The 15471-nt window shown below is 36.6% G+C and overlaps 1 protein-coding gene across 1 annotated transcript; it reads right to left on the bottom strand.

Annotated features, from left to right (window-relative positions):
• Positions 1-351: 351 nt before the first annotated feature.
• On the bottom strand, positions 352-14413 carry LOC112776832 (cytochrome P450 76A2). The gene is made up of 2 exons (XM_025821093.2): positions 13421-14413; positions 352-1277 (listed from the first exon to the last, which is right to left on the bottom strand). Exons 1-2 carry the CDS (start codon positions 14381-14383, stop codon positions 651-653), a joined length of 1590 nt encoding a protein of 529 aa, XP_025676878.1. The 5' UTR covers positions 14384-14413; the 3' UTR covers positions 352-650.
• Between the last annotated feature and the right edge of the window lie 1058 nt (positions 14414-15471).

Raw genomic sequence — 15471 nt, 5'->3', positions numbered from 1 at the left:
TCACTCTGCATCAATTGTTTATGTCAAAGCTTTCTAAACACACTAAATTTTGATTGTTTGACTAGAATAATCGATTGACTATTATTTGCTTAATCCATTAATCCTCATAGGATTGACACTCACTCATCGTGAGTTTATTACTTGAACCGGTGCACTTACCGGTAGTTTGTGGTTGTAAAATCCGTATCACTCATGCTTGAATTGAAATGATGAACACATACAATGTCTTTTTTAACATAGATACTAACATATTAAACCACATATATAATATATTAAAAGGGTGAAGATGACATAAATATTTAACTACTTTCGCACAATACCTCATAAATCATAATTCATAAACTCCCAATATTTAAATGAAAGATAGACAGAATTTATGTAGTTACTTTCAATAAAATTCATACAAGTAGTTTTCATTCCATCTAAATTCTCCATTTTGATGTGTTTTTGCATGAATTGAAATGATGAACACATAACGTGTCTTTTTTAATATAGATACCAACATATCAAACCACGTACATAATACATTAAAAGGGTGAAGATGTAAATATTTCACTACCCAAAAACACTAAAGAAAGTGACAAGACATACATATAATAGATTAACCGATATGAAATGCAGCTGAGGTCTTGATGAATTAACCTTTAGACTCATGATGGAGCAACAAGCTTCGGCACTGCAAGCAAGGGCTCAAGCTTCCTCATTGTAATTCCCAATTTGTCCCTCATATCCATGGTTGATGGCGTGACATGGCTATCAAGCTCCCAATCAAAGCGATGTAGCAATGACCCCAACACCAAGTGGAGGACCCTGTGGGCTAGTGGGACCCCCGCACACATCCTCCTCCCAGCACCAAATGGAATGAACTCATAGTGTTGACCTTTATAATCTACCTTTGACCCACCATCACAAAAAATAAACCTTTCAGGCTTGAAGGTCAAAGGGTCTTTCCACACATCTGGGTCCCTTCCAATGGCCCACGCATTCACGAAGACCTGCGTGTCTTTTGGTATGTAGTATCCCATGAACTTTGTGTCCTGAATGGCCCTTCGAGGAACAAGCAACGGAATGGGAGGGTGCAAGCGAAGTGTTTCTTTCACCACAGCTTGAAGGTATGGGAGCTTTTCTATGTCACTCTCTTTGAGTTCCCTTGCGGTTCCAACCACTCTATTGAGCTCGGATTTTACCTTCATTAAGCAATTACGGTTGCACAGAAGCTCTGTGAGTGCCCACTCTATCGTGCTGCTTGTAGTTTCTGATCCAGCCATGAATATTTCCTACATTTTAATTTGAAATAATAATTTTATGAATAATGTTGGACAACTAAGCTATAATAACATTATAAAAGCAACTCCAATGGAATCAATTTTGGGTATCACTTTTGACTTTTACTGTAATTGAAATTATTTAAAATTTATTTTAGATACCAATTCTAAAATGATATTGGTATAAAAAAAGAGATACCTTATCATTTTAAAGAAAGATCACCAAAATAATGCCACTTGTATACTTTATTAAATTCTTATTAAATGAACATTGTAACGTTATTGTATTGTTGTTAGTAAAATGAGACTATGCATTGGAATGGCAAATTTTACATTGAGTTTCAAATCAAATTTTATGATATATGGTTCCACAAATACTTATGTGACATCTTGTTGGACCATAAAATGAAATTAAAACTATGCATTGGAGATGCTCTAGGGGTTAATTTTAACCAACATTATAACAAATTGATCAGTTTAATGGCAGCATAAAGAATAGCGGCTAAGGATGGTAAAAAATTGACCTACTAGTAGATGTGTGACACATGGCAAATAAATTTTAAAAGAAAGTTTGTTTACTTAGTGGAGAGAATCACATTGGTGATTGGTGCTTAACTATTTCATTGTTACTGAAAAATCCGGTCAAACTGTAATTAATTAAAATATAAATTAAATAGGAGCGAATATAGTTAGAAAATTTAGCAATCAGAATTTGATAATTTAAATATGATATTTGGACTTAGTGAATTTTTCTGAGTCAGAAAACATAGTTTCCTGCGTAAAAATGGGCATTGAAAATTTGACTGATAATACCGGCTGAAATATATCCGGTACTGCAGCTAAATAAATTAATTATAAGTGAATAAGGTTAAGAAAGGAGAAATTATAATTTGGGAAGCTAGAAATATTTAAAATACGATTTAAAACTCTAATCTTAAAGGTTTTAACCTAAAATTGGGCCAACGGGCTAAAATAAGTGAACCGAGCCCAAGTGGAACACTATATAAGAACTCATTTCAGCACAAAACAACCCATTTTCCCCTTTTTGAAGAGAGAAACACCCTAAAATGGTGAAGAGAGGAGGAAGAGAGAAACCCTAGCCACCATCAACTTCAAACCACCATAACTTTCTCTCCGGAACTCCGATTGACGAGCCGTTTGTGGTCACGCGTTGCTCTTCTCATCTTCTACAATTTTATCTAAGTCTTATGGTGAGTATTCCATTGTCCTTTGCCCAGTTTTCGTTTTCCCACTTAAATTCGAGTTTGGTTATGGGTGGTGAGTAATTTTATGATTTTGGTTTATTTAGGAGTGCTCTAGTATGAGCCATTGGTGAGTTCCTTCAACCAATTTCATGGGTTAAGGTAAGAAACCCTCCAACCCTTGTGATTTATCATTTTTATGAACCCTAGGTTGATTATAAGTGTGAAAATTGATTATGTTAGAGTATTGGGTGATTTTGGTGCACAATTCAAAGATTGACATTGCTTGTGGGGCTTTGGTGAGGCTTGGAGCTAAGGTTGGTGGAGACTTCCAAAGAAGAGGCTCAATTGGTTCGGCTCCAAGAGGTACGGTTTAAGTTTTATTTAAGTACCGTGTGGTGTGATGAGAATTCCTAGGCTAAATGCCCCTAGGATTAAGTTTGGATTGTGTAAATGGTTGGTACTAATATGTATAGTTGATATATAATATAAATTAATGATTGGGTTGAGAGTTGTGTGAAATTGTATGTTTGGTGTGTTGAGAATTTGATGAATTGGATAATTAATATTGGTTTGTGGAATATGCATTTAAATTGTGAATTTGGGCCGGAGGCCGGAAAGAGGTAAGGAAGGTAAGTGATGTGTGTATTGTATGGTGTCATATGAGATTGAATGGATATTGAATATTGAGTGTGTGAATAAACGGGAGGAATGTGGAATAATAAGAAATTAGGAATTTAGGAGTGGAAGGTGACGAAATTGAATTGAATTGTGTAGATGAGGTAGGTTTGATTTTGGTTGAGTGTAATTATCTGAATGTGGTTGGGTTGTGGTCATTTGGATGAGTGGAAATGAATTTGGCTTGTGAACATTGGAATAATTGGTGATTCTATTTTTGCATAAAAACTGATTTTTGAACAACTTCGGCGGCCCGTAACTCGGTCCTCGGAGTTAGAAATTCTTCAAAACCGGATTTTTATAAAAGTTTATTCACGATCTTTCCAACGGTTCAGAAATGGTTGAAAAAAGAATTTTGTGGAAGAAGTTATGTGAGGCAGAAGTTTGAGATTTGAAAATTAAATTCTGCAGCTTTTTCAGACTTAGTAAAATTTTTGGTAAAACATACTCCGACGCGCACGCATGGCCGATGCGCACGCGTCACTCACGGTTTTTACTCTCTCACGTGTACGCCTGGCCGACACATACGCATCGCTGTATTGATGCAGGTGCATGGTATAAATTCAAGATAGTTGTGATGGTAGCGTGCTGGTTTTGTGCGAGGAGCACAAAACACATCCATGCGTACGCGTGGCTGACGTGCACATGTCCCCCCTACCTCTCAACTTCCCACGTGTGCGCATGGGTGACACTTACACGTCCCTGCTTTTCTCCGCTTCCCACGTGTGCGCGTGGACGACGCGCACGCATGACCCTGTTTTCAGCAAAAATTGATTTTTGAATTTTTAAAGCCGAATTTCAGACTTCTAAGCCTCCATTTTCATCCTCTAAGTCCTAAATCTTTATAGTATGCCTAGTAATGAAAAGAAGCTTGAACATGAGTATGTCGGAGATGCATATATGATTAATGAATGAATGTGGTAAATGAATAATGATGGGAAATGTTAAATGTGAATATGCTGGTGTTGTCTCTCTGGTTGTAAGGGTGACAGGGCACCAATACCCTCTAATGGTGACAGGGCACAGATACCCTCTAATGATGACACGGCACGGATTCCCTCTAATGGTAATAAGTCGCAACAAAGAGACTGTACCTGGATAGTAGCAAGGATTGTGGTTCGTCCTGCTTGCTCCGGGTCAATGCTTGAGATACCTGGGTAGAAGAAAGGATGGTGGTTCGTCCCACTTGCTCCAGGTAAGAGATTGTGATGCCTGAGTAGTAGTGGCAGTAGCGGTGATTCCACTCGCTCCAGGTTGAGCTTTTAAACACCCGCCTGGGTAGTAGCCGCAGTAGTGGTTATTCCACTGGCTCTGGGTTAAGTGGGTAGTAGTAAGGGGGTTGTAGCTCAAATCCACTTGCTCCGCATGGGTGTTTCAGTCCATGGTTAGCTACCAGGACATGTCGGGTTGGCTATATAACCGATAGATAATATCATCAGCCATAGGGTAGGCATACATTATTTTCATATGTTTGAATTATTTGGGTTCGCCTAGTTGTTTTGGATTGCTATATCATATATGCTATATTACCTGGTTATGTGCTACTTGTTCTACTTGTACCTTATTGTGTATTACTTGCCTGTATTGCTTGTGTTTGTACAACTGAGAGATCCCTCATGCTGGTGCCGGTTGACACTGAGGGCTGTTATTAATGAGATGAGTTGATGATGAAATTGAATAATGATGATGATTATTGAATGAGGTAATTTGACCTCTTTGGGTAGATGCAGTGAAGTAATTTCAGTTGCTCTAGGTGAGGATATGAGGTAATGATATAGAATTGCTGAGACAGAATAGCTGAGGATGGTTTCATTTATAATTCTGATTGTGAATTGTCGAAGAGTTAGAAAGTTGGGAAGCATGAGGAAGATGAATTAGATTTAGCATTCCCTTATGACAGTTGCCTATTCAAGGATTAGCGAGAAGATAGGATGAATATTTGGTGAAAGAAAGTTTAGGATGCTTAGTGAGTTTTTATTACAATGCATTGTATTTATTTGGCACTTTTACCGAACTGGGAACCCATGGGTCGGGGTTCTCATTCTGTATATATCACTTGTTTTTCAGGTACAGGTCCAAGTGCTCAGAAGTAAGCTGTGGTTCATCTGAGAGATGGCAAAGATCTTTATATTCTCTACTTTATATTTTGCCTAGAATCTCTACACCTTTACTTTGAAAAGCTTATATTATGAATTAAACTCTTTTGAACCTGCCTGTAGAGGCTTTTATGTTTCTTTTGGGAGAGGTTAGGAGATTCTGTTGTCAACTTCTTTCATATTGTACCCTAGCCGGCCTAAACTTCGCAGGTCGTGACTAGTGGCTATTTACTTATGTTATATATCTATATATTGTCCTTCTCTTACTCTCCTTTATGCCTTTATCTGTGTATCACTTTCGACTTCATGCTTTATCTTCTAGTTGTCGATGTGTGAGTGATACAACTTCGCGATTTTATTTTTACTCTTTTCAAGCTTCTCGATAACTTGATTAATACCCCTTTCAATTATACTTGTAAACTATGTATTAAAAATCCACCTAGAGAGTCGTACCACCTTATTATGATTGACTTATGACTCGAGCATAAGGATTTGAATATTATGGTGTTATAGTTACCATGAGGACAAGACTAGATAGTGAATGCAAAAAAATAGAGTCTTATAGTGAGGACTATCGAGTGGGGCGACAAAAACATGAAAAATGAAACATTATTAGCCCCAAAAAAATGGGTGTTAATGTGAGAACATGAAAGGCGGTGATCAGGGCATGTCGGATTTGGTGGCAGAAGAAACTTATCTTGTGAAAAAGCTTCGCAGTCATTGGAATTTTGCAGGGAAGCGGCACTCGCGGTGGAGAAATAGTCCATGCAGTGACTTAGGATAGATTCAAGATGAGCTTCCTAGGAATGATGAAGAGTTATAAAGTGGTAGTGTTTCAGCGTTGAAGATTTCTGATTCAAAGATTAGCAGCGATGACTCGGGATGCGTGGTGGTCATCGAAGGCGGTCTTTGCAGCAGACATAGAAGGCAGCAATGGATACCATGAATCTTCACTGAACAAGAAAGAAGATGACGCTTCTATCTGTGTTTGGGTGTGGATTCGGGTTGTCCAATGAAAATCGAATCTAATTTAGATCTGTTTTGTAAACTCCACATAAATAGTGAATAATTAGTTAATAAATTAATTATTAATCAAAGAAATTATAAAACCAAATTTTATTAATCCAACGGGGTAGAAATATTAAAAATACGAATTTTAACACCAATTTTAAGGGTTTTGGCCTAAAACTGAGCCAACGGGCCAAACCGGTCAAACTAGAACCACGTTGGACCCAAGGCCCAACCCAATTCAAGCCACACTTAGTGATCTCAGCCTCCCTTCCCCATCTTCAAATGCATGCCTGCTGAAATACGCAAGAGGGAGAAAAACTTGTGAAACCAAACCCTACCTTCCGTTCAATCTCATATAACTTTCAATCCGGAGCTCCGATCTTCGCACCGCTTATGGCCACATGATCACTGCGTCGAACTCTACAAAACCACCAAACATTGTGGTAAAGAAAACTCAAATTCTTTTGCAGCCTCTCCTTCCCCCAAATTTAAAAAATTTGGACATTTGGTATTGAAATTGTGATGTTTTGGTGTTTAGGATCAAGCTAACTTAGTGGGCTTGCCGGGCCTTGTCCTAGTTTCCGTCGTTAAGGTGAGAAACCTCTAACTCTTGTGAATTAATAACTATGAACCCTAAGTTTATTTTGTGTGATATGAATTTGTATTGGTTTAGATTATATGTGTTGGGACAAAATTAGTGGTTATGGAAGCTTGATTGTAGACCTTGGAGGCAGAATTGCTGTTGGTATGCATTTTAGTGTTTGGGACGTTGGTGGAACATTGGTGTTTGTGGTGTTCCGGGCTTACGGAGAAATTAACCAAGGTGTGGTTTCGGTTTCTCGTAGGTAATATATAATGTTTCGTGAAAAATTAGGTTAGATGACCATAGGATAGGTTAGAATGTACAATTATGTTGATGTTTAGTAATCTTGATTAACAATGTTGAGTTAGTTTGAGAATGAATTAATGATTGATGCTTGTGGTGAGGATGATGAATATGAGCAATGATTGTTGATATATTGATGAATTATGTTGCTTGATTTTGAATTGTTAGGAGAAGAGTATGAATTTTGAGTATTGACATGTTGTGGAATAAATGAAGAGTGTTTAGGTATGTTTTGGATATGGTTGGTTTGAGTTGGAACTTGAATGTTTGGTTTTGAAATGGAAATTTATAAAAATGGAGGTTTGTGATTTTGATGAAAAATCCAATTTTTTATCAAACTTTGGCAGGCCATAACCCGACTTCTGGACCTTCGAACTTCACCAAACTTGTTTCATATGAAAATTTGGTCTGTGAAGTTTACACCGTTTGAAGAATAGACTAAAAATATTTTCTTACGAAAAAGTTATGTGTGTCGGAAGTTTGGTGTGTAAAAGTGTTTCTACATATTTGTAACAGGTTTTTGAGAAAATACAGGGCCCGCATATGCGGACATATGGCTGCGTACGTGGGAATTGGCCACTGTCTTGGGGAACTCGCGTACGTGGACAAGGGTCACGTATGCGAGATAGCGAATTACACCCCTGCATATGCTAGAGACATCGCATGCGTACGCGGCCATTCGCCTCTGTCCAGTGTACTCGCGTACGCGGACAGAGCTCGCGTATACGAGACCCTTTATTTTTGGGAAAATGCATTTTTGTGAACATTAACCTATTTTCTAACCTCTAAACCTCTATTTTTACTCTTTAATATCCCAAAACTTTGTTTTAATCATACTGAAAGGGGTAAACCTTGAGAAGATGGAAACTTGAAAGTGAAGAAAATTTGTGAAGTGGTGAATTATGATTGAGAAGTGCTGAAACACTGAATATGTGATAAACAATGGCTAAGATGAAAAAGAATAATTGAACTTGAATGATGATTTGGCTGGTGCACTTCTTTTTATCTGAGATATGAGTTTCTCTGGGTAGATGGATTGGGTTCCAACCACTTGATCCAGGTTGAGACTCGATACTCTATTGACTCTACGTCGCATGATGTGGTCTGGCACTTTAACTCCCCAGAAATTTCCCCAATGAGCTAAATTTGATAATTGATTGTAAAAGTTATGCATAGACTCTTAGAGATGCACACACGAACGGACTATCCAAGGTTTAACTACCGGACTTGTCGGGTTTGACTATATAACTGACAGATGAGACTCATCAGCCATAGGATAGGCATACATCAAGTTCATTTATTTATTTTTTTGAGTTTGCATTACTTAGGTTTGCCTACTTGATAATCTATGCTTAACTGTTATATGTTCTGTTTGCTGTAACTGTAATCTATCTGTATTTTTCTTGTATGTAATATATGTCTGTGCAACCGAGAGATCCCCTATCTGGCAGAGGAATGACAAGAGTTATTCTATTGGAGTTTGGAGGGTTGGAAGAAAGTGAAGAATGAGGGGTTAATTTAGAATTTTGTTAGAACTTAAAGGCCTTAGATAACTTACCTTGTTCATGGTTTTAAATTATAACTCTAAGTTTTAATTCTGAGTGTCGGAGTTCTAGAATCGCCTCTGACTTTTTCGAGGCCTCATATATTATGTATGTTGGCACCATTACCATGCTAGAACCCTTCGTTCTCATTCCATACATATGTTATTGTTTTCAGACGCAGGTCGAGAGGCACCTCACTAGGCGTCTGGAGTTTCTTTTTTAGGCAAAGTCGGGCTGATATATTTTGATATTTGGGCTATATGTATATATATATATATGTTTAGACTCTCCTTTGTGTATGTTTCACTTATGTACCTCTTAGAGGCTTGATGGAGGTCTAGGAGTTTATATTATGTATTTTGAGTACTTTTGGGATGTATATTTATATATGATATTCTCCGGCTAGCCTTGGCTTCACATGTTGAGCCCGAAGCTTGACATTCTATATCTCTTGACACACCGCTCTTGTTATATATATGTGCCTTTACTTTTCTTCATACGCAAGTTTCTGTTATGTGAGCATTGCGCTTTTCTTTTAATGATTTTTTCTTAAACTTTCCTTCAAGGCTCCTCAATTATTAAATTCTTTCAACTACTATTATGTATATATTTTATTTTAGAGGTCGTAATACCACACCACCTCTATTTTTAATGTAAAAAAAAGGGTTACGTTTTTAATGATATCTTTAACAAAAGGTGGGAAAAAATTACATAAGATAGGAGAAAACACCCTACATGATGATTATTTTGATAACACAAGGATTGACATCAAATTATGTAGAACATAACTGAAGATGTAAAATCTAACTATGAAATAATGAATAATATAAACAAATGATTTCAAATGTTTAGTATTTTAAAATTTTATAATAAAAGTTATTTCTCAAATAACTTATAAAATAGACTTTAATTATTTTCAAATAAAATTATTACTAAAACATATATTTAAAAATCTTATAATTTTAAATTTATATACTCTTCAATCAAGTAGATTGTACATTTTATTATAATTCTTTGTTAGTAAGAGTGCTAAGATTTATTCTTATATTTTGCTAATAACAAATATTTGCAAAAGAAATTTAACTAATTTTTAAATAATATTCATATCGTTTTGAATAAACCACAAAAATATTGTCATTTTAATGTAAATAAATACTGTTTGAGCCAACCTCCAATCCTTATCCAACCTGTTCTAGGGGATTTGCTCATTCTCTACCTAGCAGTTGCAAGCCGAGCTATAGCCTCAGCATTAGTTTGAGAAGACGAACACGAATAACCTATCTACTTTGTTAGCAAAGTTCTGTAGGGAGCAGAACTAAACTATCAAACCATAGAGAAGTTCGCATATGCCCTTATCATCACTTCCAGAAGGCTTCGACCTTATTTTCAAACTCATACTATAAAAGTCCAAACAAACCAATCCATGAAGCATATCCTATAGAAGACGGACATTGTAGGAAGGATGCTATAATGGGCCATAGAACTGTCTAAGCTCGACTTAAGGTATAAAACTCGGACAGTAATCAAATCCCAGTATTTGGCCGACTTTGTGGCCAAATACACGGAATCCCAAGGAAGTCCTACTACCTGGAATCTATATGTAGATGGATCATCCAATAAAGCTAGAAGTGGAGCAAGAGTGATTTTAGATATTGAAGAAGGAACTCGGGTTGAAGGTTAAAGATCTCAACATGAAGAAATACTTGGAAGAAGCACGGGAATATTTAGCTCAATTCTCAAATAGGTAAAGTACCTCATAGTTGGGATTGATTGTTTGACCAAGTGGATTGAAGTAGAACTCTTGACAACCATCACACCCTAAAGAAGTTAAAAGTTTCTTTACAAGAATATTATTACTCGATTTGGAGTCTCACACTCCATTATCATGGATAATGGAACTCAGTTTACCGACTCAATCTTTAGAAGCTTAGTGGCAAACCTTAAAATCAAGCACTAGTTCACGTCGGTGGAACACACCCAACCTAATGGAGCATGGGTAGACGAGCTCCCACAAGTCTTATGGGCATATTGGACAACTCTCCCACAAGTCTTATTGTTTAAGCTACAACTATTACAAAATAATTGTTCATTAAAAGATCCATAGGCCGGGTCATCCAAATACTTAGAAAGTAAAGACTAAGGAGGAGGAATCTTCTTGTTCGAAGTCATGTTGGAAATATCTTCAGGTTACACGGAAGAAGTCAAAAGAATTTTAGGCTGAGAAGAGATTAGCTCATGTTCCATCCGGGTGGGAAAGCTCTGAGAGGCTCCCTCAACTCAGACTTTTGAGGTCTTCGGGTCGGGTATGAGAGTGTCTTCATCATCTTGAAGTGCAGGAACAATCTTCTCATCAAACACAATGTTATCAGGACTAATGAGAGAGAGGTCCGTCTTGGGAGCAACAACCCAGAACTGAGCCTTTAGATTTTTCACCATCTCGTCCATACCTTCGACTATGGTTTTCTCAAGCTCCGCATATTTCTCCCTAGAGTTGGAGACCTCATCTACTAAGTCAAGCTTCTCCCTGATGACTCTGGTATAACTCTCCTCAACCTTCTTTTTTAAGTCTTCCGCTATGGCTAAGGTAGCCTCCACCTGTTTTACTCTTTCCCAAGATTTTTCAAGGTCGGACAAAAATGACTCCTTCTCTCCCTCCAATTCCTATTTTGTTTCCCTTAAGGATGCCACCTCAGCTTGAAGGTCAGCCAAAGCCTGCTGGGTGGCGCCAAGGGGATTCTTCTCTAACTCCTTCAATAATGAAGCACACACCCCAGCCGCACAAATTTCACCTCGGGCAAGTATTTGAAGGTGGCTCTTCACGAAAACATCATCCATACTAATAGAACTATTTGGAAGGATGTGATATTTGGGCCCAAGCCACCGCATCAAAGCCCTGCTCATAGACACTCCCTGAGTCGGTGGTCTTCTATTTTTTAGACTTCGGCTTAGGATTGGAAGGGTGAAGGAAGAGCTGTTTGTTTTACCAACAAACACGTATAGCATCCCACACACCCAACAAACACGTATAACATCTCACACAGTTAATAACTACAATCACATTACCAAAAACAGAAATGATGCCACCTTCAACAGCTAAGTTGACACCATTCAGGGGCAATACAACAAAAACCCCATACTCAAGACTCATGGTAACAATGAAAAGTCCAGATTCAATAAAAAAAAAAGAAGCAAAATTTTTTTAAAACATCTCCAAAAAATAAAGCAACAACACCACTCAGAGAATAAGAAAAAAGAGATAGAAATTCAAAAAGATAAGAAACTCTAACCTTGAAGGAATGCGAATAAAAAAAAGAGCTTGAACAACAAAGACACAAACATTTCACTCCAAAGGCGCAGAAAAAATCATTTTTATTCAAGACGAAAAAAAACCTTGAATTCAAGAAGGGATGCGGAAATGAAGTTGAAGAAATTTTTGAAAGAAAGAAAATGGACAAACGTTTCAGAAGAAGAATTGAAAAAGGAGAAAGAAATAAATTTTGGGTATTTATAAGACAAAGGGCAAAAGAGTAAATTTACACGCCCTCATTAATGACATGCGCTGTTCCGAAGACAATTGCAAAAGTAACGTATGCCGTACCATAAAGGGACACAATATTTCAAAATTTTTTCGAAAATACGTTGAGTATCTGACCTACCAAAGGCAGTATACCCGACGTGGGAGGCTAAATTTACAAATGCTCGAGTTCGACCTTATAAAAGTATAGGTTCAAACAGGAGCTCTGTTCATACCCTTACCCAAAATAAAGCCAGGTCCAAAAGTAATAAAAACTCACCCAACGAAGGTGGCCTCATTTACTCCTACCCGACCTTATAGAGGTCGCGCGCGATGATAACAATTCAACAATTCAACCTTACTTATTTGAATAAGTAACTAACTCCTAAGATATCTCCTACCCATTTAGAATGAAGATCTAAACAACTTTCCTAAAAAAGGGAACGGCACCACCATTCAAGGTGAAACTTCTTTAACAGGTGGTTATCTTTTCTACTATAAGTATACTGACATACTCAAGTATAATCGAAATCCAATCTATTAAAAAACCTACTTTGAACCTTTGCTAACTTAGACATCAGAATTCCTTGCAGATACTACCCCCGCCTCCCTCACGAAAAACTTGGACGATGGTATTTCGACACCAATATAAATCGAACACTGTCACAAAAGAAGTTTGAACCTCACATCTAAACCCAAATACAATTTAATTCAGATAACCCTCAAAACACAAACCAATTAAAATTTAATCGATTCAATTTTCATTTTTTTTTTCCAAATTCAAAGCAATCCTACACGCGAACTCTTTGTCATCTCTCAATGATTTACCTTGCTTCTTAGTTGAGTTATGGTGCTATTAACAAAGTCAACTTAACTCCTTCTAGTGTCAAAGACTACACACGTCCCTCTCCTATTAGTTTTAACGTTGTGGTCACCTTAGTTGCCAAATATACAAGCCACTACACTACAGAATGCACCAAATAAATTATCAAATAAATTCAGTATAAAATCTATTAAAAATAAAATTTTATTAAAGATTGACTGAAAAGTTATTTGTATTTGTTTTTTTTTTTTTTCTAGTTTGATTCTTCGTCCATTTTTAGTCTTTTAAACTATTGATCAAATTTTTCCTCACAAAATTGATTAAATGTGTAAATGAAAAAAATAAGATGATTATTCACATGAAATGTTAGTCAACGGGGAAAATAATACTATGATACCTACCAAAATGAATACGTTGAGGTCCTTGTCGGAGATATTCCGTGCCTCCTCACCGCCACCGCCCTGAAATTGAAGCAGCACATCCAAGAAATCCTTTCTAGCCATATCATCACTATGCTGCAACTGCAACCGCTCCTTCACGAACTTGGAAGCAATATCAATGGCCTTTCCCATGTCCCTCTTCATCCTCCGCTGCAGCCCCTGCGGGTCCACCCACACAAGCCACGGGAACACGTCCGCCACGTTCGCGTGCCCCGTCCACTCCAAAAGCCCCATGATTGCTTTAAACAGATCCGAACCTGTTTCCGATTCCGGGTCAAACATGTCTTGGGAAAGCATAAGGTTCCCGAACAGATTGAACGACATCAAGAACACGAATCTTGCCACGTGGACACCTTCGCCGGCTTTGACTTTTTTAGCTTCTTTTGCTACCCAGGAAACCATGTCGTTGACGCACCTGCGCCGGACGGGAGCGGTGTCGTTGATGCGTTTCGCGACGAGCATGTCCACCGTGACGAGGCGGCGCATGAGGCGCCAGTAAGGGCCGTAAGGGGCAAGGGCTAAAGAGGACTTGTCGTAGTTGTGGACTCGCATGGTTTGAATGATTGTCCTGTCGGCGAAGTTGTGGTCGTGGGACTTGAAGAACTCAGTGGCGGTTTTGGCGCTGAGGATGGCGACGGTGTTGATGGCTCCCAGCTGGAGGCGCACAACGGGGCCGTAGGTATGGCTTAGGTTTGCGAGGGTGCGGTGTGGCATGTCTCCGAGCTGGAATAAGTTGCCGAAAATTGGCCATCCTGGTGGTCCTGGAGGCTGGCGGTGGGAGGAGGAGTGGCGGCGGCGGAGGAGGAAGAATGTGAGAAGAGGCGGAAGGGAGAGGAGTAGGAGGAGTGAGAGAGGGTAATATGAAGGAGTGTCCATGATTGCTTGAGATTTTGGCAATGTTGTCAATGGCTTATTCATCTTCATACAAATTACATTGTAAATTTGAGTGTAAGTTTATAGGATTTGTAAACTTACAAAAATCATCTTCAACTTACAAAAAATCAAGATTTTTTGAATAATATTATTTGATTTAATGTTTATAAAATGAATTCGCTCATTCAAAATTATTATATCAAAAAATTTTAATAGTTAAATCAAGAGAATTAATTTCTAATTAAAATAATATTATATTAGCCAACTTTTTTTTATTGTAGAATTATTTTTAATTTTTATTAAAATTTTGGAATTTAAAATTTAAAATTTAAATTTTAAAATATAGAATAAAAATATAAATAAAAAAATTAACTATTATTGACTGAAATTTTTTTGTTTTAAACTAAGCTCAAATAATTTATTTATTAATGTTAAATTCTATCAATTCAATGGATGAATTGAGATTTCAATATATTAATGATAAATCAGATGTATAAATTTTCATAAATTTTAAATGTTATTTGATATTTCTCATACCATTGTATATATTTTTACACAGAATATAATTAATAGAAGTTAAAATTTATAAAGAAAAGTACACTTATCGGTATAAATTATCAAGATTTATGCTTGGTGCAAATGACTTTATGTTCATAATTAAAATAAGAATTTTTCTTATTATTATTATTATTATTTATATTTTTATTTTTTATCCAATATATTTTTTTAGAACTTTGACAAATTAAATCTATATGTTATTAGAATTTTATCATAATAAATCTAAAATATGATCATTGTTGTGGTGCTATGTTTACATATAAAAGCTCACTTTAGGCAAATATAAGTGAACATGTATATATAATTTATATTTGGTAACTACTTAAATAAAGGCGTTAAAAATATTTTTTTATGAAAATTTTTATATTAAAAGTGTACTTTATTTATTTAGTTATATTTTTTAAAAAATTATACTTTTACAATATATTAAAATTAAATTTTACTGTTTATTATCTAATAATAAAAAAAACTTATTTTTATACCAGGCACGAACCTACATTGAAGGAGGAGGGGGTATTTTCCCTCCAGAGTTTTTTAAAAAAAACTAATACATACCTCTATATATATATATATATATATAT

This window comes from Arachis hypogaea, chromosome 19 (assembly GCF_003086295.3).
Source record: "Arachis hypogaea cultivar Tifrunner chromosome 19, arahy.Tifrunner.gnm2.J5K5, whole genome shotgun sequence".
Classification (NCBI taxonomy): Eukaryota; Viridiplantae; Streptophyta; class Magnoliopsida; order Fabales; family Fabaceae; genus Arachis; species Arachis hypogaea.
This window is presented reverse-complemented; position numbering and strand designations above follow the sequence as displayed.

What these genes read in the sequence shown, in the direction of transcription:
- LOC112776832 (XM_025821093.2), bottom strand. Translation starts at nt 14,383, where the DNA reads ATGAAGATGAATAAGCCATTGACAACATTGCCAAAATCTCAAGCAATC. An exon ending in ACCTCAACGTATTCATTTTG is followed by an intron (nt 1,278 to 13,420) that starts GTAGGTATCATA and finishes ATTAAAATGTAG; the next exon opens with GAAATATTCATGGCTGGATC.